Source organism: Polypterus senegalus, chromosome 10 (genome assembly GCF_016835505.1).
Source record: "Polypterus senegalus isolate Bchr_013 chromosome 10, ASM1683550v1, whole genome shotgun sequence".
In the NCBI taxonomy this organism is placed as follows: domain Eukaryota; kingdom Metazoa; phylum Chordata; class Cladistia; order Polypteriformes; family Polypteridae; genus Polypterus; species Polypterus senegalus.
The window spans coordinates 138,162,893-138,173,509 of NC_053163.1; the positions used below are offsets into that span (position 1 = coordinate 138,162,893).

Here is a 10,617-nt window from a genome sequence, read left to right on the forward strand (position 1 = left end):
TTATTCTCTGAGAAATGTCAGTACAGACTAGCCAAAGGAAAATGTAACCAATATAAAGGAAATGTGCTTCTAAGGGGTTTATATTTGTAGAAATTAGCATGTTGTTAGTATATAAAATAACATGTTTTAACAAAAGTAGACTGTTCTTTCCAAATTGCACAAATATATCTGGCACTCTTCCTTGTGGGGGTGCATTGGTCCTAGTTTATCACTCCTGGGGATTTTTCATTTTTGTGACGTCTGCTTTCTGCGATTTGTCACTAATATATTGAGTGAGTGATATTGAAGTGTAGGTTTAAGACTGCACTGCTTTTTTCAAAATATTTTCATCCATTATATGACACTCATGTCTGATTCTGCGTCGTCCCTTTTTTTTGTTTTTATTTATCATCCGCTAGAAGCAGTCCAATATAATTCACACACTTTCTTTAGCATGGTGCTGTACTGATACTTAACAATTCTACTTAACCATTTCTGTTGTCTGTAAAGCTCATATAAATGATCTTGCATAAGGGATGAGGGATGTCTTGATTTTAATTAGATAGTACTAGGGGGCTTTGCCACACCCCCATGCTTGCAGTTCTGCAGCTCCCATATGGGAATGCAGATATACAATTTACTATTTTACATTACAGCAAGCAATTAATCATATTAAAAAATAGTGAAATGTAATAATTTGAAAGTAAATTATGTTTCGTGTTGCGTTAGTTATTTGTTGCGTAATATGATTTTGTTGTGTTTGGCTTTGAAATTAACATGCAAATACCTTTTAAATTTACATTTTTATTGTAAAACTTCAGTAAGAACAATTTTTTGAATTACAGTCATTTGAAAAAGTTTGGGAACCCCTCTCAGCCTGCATAATAATTTACTCTACTTTCAACAAAAAAGATGACAGTGGTATGTCTCATTTCCTAGCTGAGTACTGGGGTGTTTTCCGAACAGAGATTTTTAGTGCAGCAGTATTTAGTATAAAATTAAATCAAATGTGAAAAACTGGCTGTGCAAAAATTTGTGTCCCCTTGTAATTTTGCTGATTTGAATGCCTGTCACTTCTCAATACTGATTACTTGTAACACCAAATTGGTTCGATTAGCTCGTTAAGCCTTGAACTTCATAGACAGGTGTGTCCAATCATGAGAAAAGGTATTTAAGGTGGTCAGTTGCAAATTGTGCTTCCCTTTGACTCTCCTCTGAAGAGTGACAGCATGGGACCCTCAAAGCAACTCTCAAAAGATCTGAAAACAAAGATTGTTCAGTCTCCTGGTTTAGGGGAAGGCTACAAAAAGCTGTCTGAGAGGTTCAAACTGTCAGTTTCAATTGTAAGGAATGGAATCAGGAAATGGAAGGCCACAGACACAGTTGCTGTTAAATCAGCCCAGGTCTGGCAGGCCAAGAAAAATACAGGAGCGGCATATCCGCGGGATTGTGAGAATGGTTACAGACAACCCACAGATCACCTCCAAAGACCTGCAAGAACATCTTGCTCCAGATGGTGTATCTATACATCGTTCTACAATTCCGCGCAATTTGCACAAAGAACATCTGTATGGCAGGGTGATGAGAAAGAAGCCCTTTCTGCACTCACACCACAAACAGAGTCGCTTGTTGTATGCAAATGCTCATTTAGACAAGCCAGATTCATTTTGTGGTTTGGACTGATGAGACAAAAATTGAGTTATTTGGTCATAACAAACAGCGCTTTGCATGGCGGAAGAACAACACCACATTCCAAGAAAAACACCTGCTACCTACTGTCAAATTTGGTGGAGGTTTTGGGCTGTGTGGCTAGTTCAGGGACTGGGGGCCCTTGTTAAAGTTGACGGTCGGATTAATTCAACCCAACATCAACACATTCTTCAGGATAATGTTCAAGCATCAGTCACAAAGTGGAAGTTACGCAGGGGTTGAATATTCAAACAAGACAATGACCCCAAACACAGTTCGAAATCTACAAAGGCATTCATGCAGTGGGAGAAGAACAATGTTCTGAAATGGCCGTCACAGTCCCCTGACTTGAATATCATTAAAAATCAGTGGGATGATTTGAAGCAGACTGTCCATGCTCGTCGGCCATCAAATTTAACTGAACTGGAGATATTTTATATGGAAGAATGGTCAAAAACACCTCCATCCAGAATCCTGACACTCATCAAATGCTATAGGAGGCGTCTAGCGGCTGTTATATTTGCAAAAGGAGGCTCACCTAAGTGTTGATGTGATATCTCTGATGGGGTGCCCACATTTATGCACCTGTCTAATTTTGTTATGATGCATATTGCATATTTTCTGTTAAACCAATAAACAATATCACTGCTGAAATACTACTGTTTCCATAAGGCATGTCATATATGAACAGGAAGTTGATATTTTGAAAGCTCAGCCAATGATAAACAAAAATCCAAAGAATTAAGAGGGGTTCCCAAACTTTTTCATATTACTGTACATTTTCTTCAATATCGCATTGAATTGTGATTCTGTGTTTGGACTTTTATGGTGACAATGCAACGTATAACTTTTTGTTTCTCTCTATTAAAACAATTTTTTCGAATCTTTGGCTCTTAGGTTTGTAAATTGTCTTTGCAAAAGTTATTCTAACGGGAAACTGTTAACGTTTTAATACGAATGGCATATCAAGATCTCCTTTGGTGTCTAATGTTATCCACCTGAAGATGTACTGCATTACCTTTCTTGGATACATCCTTCTTTCAACAGTAATTTTGTGTGGTGGAAGACTGGATGGCGTTAATGGTTGTAGATTTTCTTCGTGATATTTTAAGTTGATGTTTTCATCTTCCGCACAATCACCACCAACTGTTTCAGTATACAGTAATCCCTCCTCAATCGCGGGGGTTACATTCCAGACCCCAACCCAACTGTGAAAATCCGTGAAGTAGAAACCATATGTTTGTATGGTTATTTTTATATATTTTAAGCCCTTATAAACTCTCCCGCTCTGTTTATAAATATTCCCCACAGAGTTATACAGCATAATCCCTTTGTATTCTCTTAGATATTAGGTAAGATTTATTGAAATTATGTATGTAAACACACTGTTTATATACAGTAAAACCTAAATATTATTTTAAAGATATTGAGTGTCTCCGATATCACATGTTACAGCCATTACGATAGACAGGCCACCAGCAATAAATACGGACAATGCAAGAAAAATAGTATACAGTAAATGTGTGTACAGTGACACTAAATGTACGTACATGTACTAAGTACTGCAAGTAGAAAATTAATTATAGTTACTCACCAACAATGACACGACGACTTGTCCGATAACAATGAGTTTAGTTTTACTGCACAACAAAGGAGAGCGTTAGTTCTTCCAAAGGAGCCACTTCAGGCGATTGTGTAGCACTGCCGTTGTTCTTCTTCTGACAGTCTTCAATCCAAATCCCTAAAGCAGATTCCATCCAGACTACTGCCTTATTACATCCACTTACAACTCGTTTTGCACCCTGGTTAAAAGGACACTGCGGCTGTAGATCTTATATTCCTTTCCTACTTTTTAAATAAAAAGAATCCTAGCCTTCAACAAATCCAAAACGTTTACCTTTTCGGCAATCTTAAGATCTTCCGTTTGCGCTTGGGCACGGCCCCTGAAGCAGTAGCAGATCGTTTTGGAGCCGTAATGAAGGGCTTGACTATGCACAAAGATAAACACAAAAGAGCACAACTCTTTATATAACGAAACACGTTGATGCTGAATGAGCGAGACGAGACTTCCTGGTTAACACTGCTTTCAGCACGCAGGTATGGAGGGGCCCCAGAAGCTTTTCTTGACACGCTTTTGCTGATATGTTGGCTGAAAGTTCCTAGTGGTTAGTGTGTCAGAGAAGAGGATGTGCAGCATTGTTCAAAATGGCAGTCCATTTTTTTTTTTTTCTTTTCTTAAATTTTTTCCTGTTACCTTTAGCTGGTTGAGAATACATTCCATAACTGAGCCTGCCCTTTTGATTCGCTTTTTGATTCGGTGGACCTGTCCTGAAGTTATGTTACCATCTCAGCACATCACAGTACAGAAGATCACGCTGGTCGTCACATAGTTATAGAAGATGTGAAGGATGGCACTACCCAAATTAAAGGAATGTAGTCTCCTAAATAAGAGCCAGCTCTGCCCTTTCTTTATAGTTCCTCTTGTGATACGAGACCATTTCAGCCCATCTTTGATGTGGACCCCGAAATATCTGCAGCAGTGTACCACCGCCGCATCCACTCCCTTATTATTAATGTCTGGGCTCTAAGGCTCCTTTTTTTAATTTCCATCACACCGACCAGTTATTTGTGTTGATGGTGGGCTGCGGACAATTCTGTTTGCCCCAAGAAACAAAATTCTCCACCTGACTGCATAGTCCAATGTTTTTAAAATTTGTGTCATGATGTCACTCTGTACACCAGACAGTATGACCACTAGTCTGTGGGGAAACCTGCAAGCAAGAGTCTCATGACAATGTGGAAGAAACCCCCCGAGGAAGACAGGAATAGTTCAATTAATGAGATTTTTATTCAGTCACAGATGAGTACATGGATTCTACGTTGCAAGGCAGAAGAGCAAAGTTTACGTTTCGATTTACGTTTTATAATTTCTCCTTCCTTCCCCTTATTTATCCAAAAAAACATTGTTTACTTAAGCATTTTTTTATTATGCAAATGGGACATCTGTTGTTTTCTTTTTTTTATACTTGTCAGGTAAACCTTAACGAAGGGAAGGTCGTCTTTCCTGTGTCAAATAGACGCGTTCCTAAAGAAACTGGAAATTGTCCTGGGCCAGCTGAGTGCACCCTGCCTTACGACAGACGCCTGTATGAATAACCTGCCGTTAGAGCAAAACGGCTTTGTCAGCTATTAACTCGAAGTAGCTTGCAAGCAGTTAATTTTTCTTTCACAACAATAAACCTGAAGTACGGTGGTTACTGAAACAACCTCATTTCCTTCTGTCCCGTCTTTCCCTTACAGAACTCTCAGATTGGCAGGGAAGGACATTTCACACAAGTAAACATGTCGGGACAATCCGGGGGGAGGCAAATTTGAGACCCCACTAATTTGAACTCATGTTGTAGATGATGTAGTAAAAACTGCTTTTAAAAAAAAAATTATAATAAAAATTGTGCCTCTGCATGAGATGTATTTTCCTAGTTCAGTTGGGATGGAATACTTTATTTTACTTTGTAGAATTTTTAAATTGCAATGAAACTCCATTAAAAACATTTTTCCCTGTGTTAGCTGGGTACAGATGTTCGTTTTTTGCTTCTTTTTCTAACTCGCTTGGGTATTTGTGGTCAATGTGTAGTTAGTATGACTGCTGGAATGTAATGTTATAAAATTCCTCCTTTTTTCCTAAATATTATAACTTTAAAACATGAGCCGTCGTCATGGTATGGACGTATCTTTTAATTCCTTTTCAATCATCATGACGTCATTTGAATTTTGTTATTTAGAAATTTGTGAACTTGTCACAGTGCTCTGCGTCTGCACTCTGAAGACCGCTATATAAAAATAAACTAAATTCAGTTTAATTGAATTGATTGTTCAAAGTAAGCCTAGCAAGTTGCTTTATTATAAAGTGCTTAGAGACAAATGTAACTTGATTTAAGTTAAAGAGTAATACATCTCCATATGGAAATTGAACTTCATCATTTTTTTTTTTTTTTGCACCCTACAGAGGTCTTGAGGATCTTTTGGAATTGTCCTCGCTAGTCATGCGTGAAGGGGTGATGATTCATCAAGATCGGGAAGAAGAGCGTCTGGGAATGGCTGATACCACCAGTTTATACTTCCCTAAGATGTGACATCATTTTTTTTTTCTTCTGCTGTCTTACTATTTGTAATATAGTTGCACATTTTTCCAGATTACCTAAAATAGCTGACTAAACATGTTTTATATGAAGGCTGTGTTTTTGATATTTTAGGTCTATAAATGCACTGTTATGTTTAATGAAATTGTGTTTTTTTTTTGTTCATTTTTCTAACGCAGCTTTTCTCCATGTTAGCCTTGTTTCCCCAGATGGAAATTCCTGCATTTTTCCTACAGTGCCTGTGTCGGCAGATGGCTTGTTTCTACTTGTACAAATACCAGACCTTGGGTTACAGTTTTTATTATTCATGAAGTATGCACTCAATCTCTGTGGTTCGTATATGGGAAGTGATTAGGGCCACTGTAAGTTCTGATGTTGTACTTAATTTGTGGGTGTGTATAAAAATATGTATTACAATTACAGCTTTAACCAAGAAATCGACACACAATGTTAAAAGGTCACATTACAAAATATACAACACAGTTCAGTTGACTTGTGTGTCACACACCTCACAGGGTTCAGGCTCACAGCAACCAGTGTAACAAATTCACTGGCCAGAATGGAATACAAACTTTCCATTAAATTACTGGTTATATCGTGCGCACATACAAAGATACAGATTAGTTAAAACACTTAAGAAAATAAAACACTATTTCAGACTGAATGATGTTAAATGATCCTAACAATGCCTGCCCATTAATAATCTCATTGAGCAATAAGTCTTTTATCAGGCCTCACTGCGACTCTTTATTTTTAGTCATTCTGATGTGTACGCTTATATTTATTGAGCTTCTGTAAAATGCCACATCTTTCCCTGGGGACAAATAGTGTGTTCTACCTATGGCCAGCTGACACGGAATCCTTGAGGCGTCTGCAAACAATTAGAACTGACAAAATCCGGCACCGTCCTGGAGACCTTGGCCAAATGGCCACTCATCAAGGGTGTCCATTAAGTGTCTCTCGATGAACAGGAGAACAGCTTGGAAGTAGATCAGTGGCTTACCAAGATGCAGAGAAGAGAAACTGAACAGAGGAGGGTTAGTAACAATCCACAGCTCTCGGAATGCACATACACATTTCTTCATACAAACAAAAAAACGCAATACACACCGCTACTTGGCAGGTCAGATGGAGTATGCTAGGCCATTGACGTGAGTTTAAGCCTGGATCTAAAAGCTGAGACTGAAGGGGAATCTCTTTTTGAGCAGTACAAGCAGGCCGGTCATTCCTCTGCTTTGAGTCCCTGTAGCTAAAGGTTTGACATCTTGCTGCTTATTAATTTTTGACATACTAAGATCATAATATGTAGTCTGATTCATATGTAATAATCAATCCAGAGAGGTTTGCAGAGGCCTCAGTCATTTCAAGCTTTGTGTCTGGAGAAGAATTTGAAAACCAGTGCATAGATTAACTGGAAGCCGGTATAAGGACTTAAAAACTGGAGTTATGTGGTCTGACTTTCTAGTGATGATTCTAGCATTTGTAGCATTTCGAATTAACTGAGAGCATCTTTCAGAACAGTTTGAAAAACTTGTAATATTAGATATGAGAGCCTTGAAGGATGTACATTTCACCAAAGTTTTTAGAGGTAGTATGCAGTCCATCACACAGTTGTATCCCAAGGCTACAGTATCTCCTCAGCCGCTATCTCTTGATTTATAAAGAAATACGAGTTCATTTGATGTTGCCTCGGCTAAAGGAATAATGTCAAATTCATTACGCCACATAAATTAGATTCTGTACTAAATGTAATGTCCACCAAAGCAACTTAATTTCCAAGTAAGCAGATGTTTAGCCAATAGCAAATCAAATTGCAAAGAGGGTTTAGGAGCCGGTTTATACATTTTATTGAAATAGGAGTTCGAGTTAGTTATACAGGTACCTGGGATGGAGGATCTGATTTTAATTCTTGATCTCTTTTGATCATTTAGATATTGATATTTGATTTAGATATTGTTTGATAACTCCTTCTTTTTATACCACACAGCAGGGATGCTATGGAGCAGCTACAGAACAGTAACAAGTTGGATTAAAGATGGCCAATGCTTTGACAGCAGAAGGCTGTGGCCTTAGGATGAAGGCTGTCTCTCTTAAACAATCCAGGCTTTTCCCAGAAATCTTCCCAATTGTTAATAAAGGGCTATGCTTTTAATTGCAGTGCTTGTGCAAAAGATAGGATTTATTAAACAGTAACATGATGTGGAAGTTGTCTCAACATTATGGCGAATCCATCCAATACATCCTAAACACATTTTTGGTGTTGGCATTTTAGCGACTCCAGGCAGAAGGACAACAAAGTGAATAGAAAATCTTGTTTCGTTGCACATTTCTCAGGTTGACATTTTGATGTTCTTGAGCTAATTATATAACCGTTAACTGACTTAATATTTGCTCAATACAATAGCGTTTCCTGACACAATTCTCCTGAGCAATTTGGTTGGTGGAGCGTGTCAGAGAGAGGATGTGCAGAATTGTTCATAATGGCACTCAGTTTTATTTTAATTCTCTCTTTTGCTATGACCTAGAGTGCATTGTATAACTGAGCCCAACCTTGTAATTAGCTTGTTGATGCGGTGGACCTCTCCTGAAGTGATGTTACCAGCCCACACCAGACTGACCATCACAGAGCTGTAGAAGAGGTGAAGGGTGTCACTTCCTATATTAATGGAACACTGTCACCTAAGGAAGAAGAGCCTGCTCTGTCCTGTCTTCCATAGTTTCTCTGTGTTCTGAGACCAGTCCAGCCTGTCGTTAATGTGGATCCCCAAGTGGACCACCTCTACATCCACTTCCTGAACAGTGACTGGAACATAGAGGCTTTTTGGTGTAGCACAAGTCAATAACCGTTCCTTGGCTTTGCTGATGTTAAGGTGCAGATGATTCCTTTTTATACCAAGAAACAAACTTCTCCTGACTGCTCTGCTCTGTCTCATCCCCCTTATGAATACACCCCATAAGTGCAGATTCATCTGAGAATTTCTATAAGTGACATGACCCGCTGTTCTATTTATAGTCTTTGTACAGAGTGAAGAGTAAAGCAGACTGGCCTGTTCCTTGTGGTGCTCCCGTGTTGCTCACACAGTCCTTAAGAGTCTCACAAGCTGCAGTCTTCATGACAGATCGTCCATTATCCAGGACGTCCTAGGTTTGACCACCTCCATATCCCTGAGCTTACTCCTTAAGAACAATGGCCTGATGGTATTGATGGCACTGGAGGAATTAAAAAAACATGAGACTGTAGACAAACATACAGCATCAAAGCTTTTAGCCAGAGCCATCCACTACTAGGACATCTAGCCAATCATTTGTGTGTAATATCACATGGTCGGAGCTCCCACAAGTGAGGGACCAGAAAACACCAACACAGGAACAGACATCCGAAAGAGAGAGGAAGAGGGACCATTTCATCTGGAGGTTGGAAAACATAATTGATGCATCACACCAATTGCTGAATCAAAAGGCTGCCCAGGCCAATGTCCACTTTTAAAATTGCTGATGTTCAATAAGCTTTTTAAGACTACATTCAGTGTGCAAGATTATACATTATATATTAAAAATTTAGTGGCCGGGTGCAGAAATAGCAGGTCTCGTAAAATAAAAGTTGGGTGGTTCTGTTTAACAAAGTCTTAAAAAACATTGCCTCTAGGCTTCTCACCCTCAGACTGTTAACTAAACAAAAAAAAGATGGCATAAGCTGCAGGTTTCTGGGTCTGTTTGCCAGGAGTTCCATCCAGGCAGCCTTGGTTCTTACTGCTGAGGAACCGGAAGTGACGGGACTAAGTGCCCTCCTTGAGTAGCTTTTATGTGCTGTGGGGAGAGAAGGAGAAGACGATACAAGCAACAGCACCTCCTTACATACCTCGATTGAGCCCGTGGGGGGGGTCATCCGATGCATGTGCATGACAGTATTTAGATAGATAGATACAGTGCATCTGGAAAGTACATCACTTTTTCCACATTTTGTTGTGTTACAGCCTTATTCCAAAATGGATTAAATTCATTTTTTTCTCAGAATTCTGCACACAACACCTCATAATGACAATGTAAAAAAAGTTTACTCAAGGTTTTTGCCAATTTATTAAAAATAAAAAAATTGAGAAAGCACATGTAAATAAATATTCACAGCCTTTGCCATGAAGCTCCAAATTGAGCTCAGGTGCATCCTGTTTCCCCTGATCATCCTTGAGATGTTTCTGCAGCTTAATTGGAGTCCACCTGTGGTAAATTCAGTTGATTGGACATGATTTGGAAAGGCACACACCTGACTATATAAGGTCCCACAGTTGACAGTTCATGTCAGAGCGCAAAACAAGCATGAAGTCAAAGGAATTGTCTGTAGACCTCTGAGACAGGATTGTCTTGAGGCACAAATCTGGGGAAGGTTACTGAAAAATTTCTGCTGCTTTGAAGGTCCCAATGAGCACAGTGGAAGAAGTTCGAAACCACCAGGAATCCTCCTAGAGCGGGCCGGCCGGCCATCTAAACTGAGCGGTTGGGGTAGAAGGGCCTTAGTCAGGGAGGTGACCAAGAACCCGATGGTCACTCTGTCAGAGCTCTAGAGGTCCTCTCTTGGAGAGGAGAACCTTCCAGAATGACAACCATCTCTGCAGCAATCCACCAATCAGGCCTGTATGGTAGAGTGGCCAGATGGAAGCCACTCCTTAGTAAAAGGCACTTTGCAACCCGCCTGGAGTTTGCCAAAAGGCACCTGAAGGACTCTCAGACCATTAGAAACAAAATTCTCTGGTCTGATGAGACAAAGATTGAACTCTTTGGTGTGAATGCCAGGCGTCACATTTGGAGGAAACCA

At 39.4% G+C, this 10,617-nt stretch overlaps 1 protein-coding gene across 4 annotated transcripts in view; it reads left to right on the forward strand.

The window, feature by feature from the left end:
- Nucleotides 1-5,950, forward strand: part of haus8 (HAUS augmin like complex subunit 8) — a 32,674-nt gene extending 26,724 nt beyond the window's left edge. For all 4 annotated transcript variants that reach the window (XM_039766828.1, XM_039766829.1, XM_039766831.1 and 1 more), the window contains exon 10: nt 5,675-5,950. In XM_039766828.1, the coding sequence (XP_039622762.1) occupies nt 5,675-5,801 (127 nt within the window). In that variant the 3' untranslated portion in view covers nt 5,802-5,950. The remainder of the gene's footprint in view (nt 1-5,674) is intronic.
- The last annotated feature ends 4,667 nt before the right edge of the window (nt 5,951-10,617 follow it).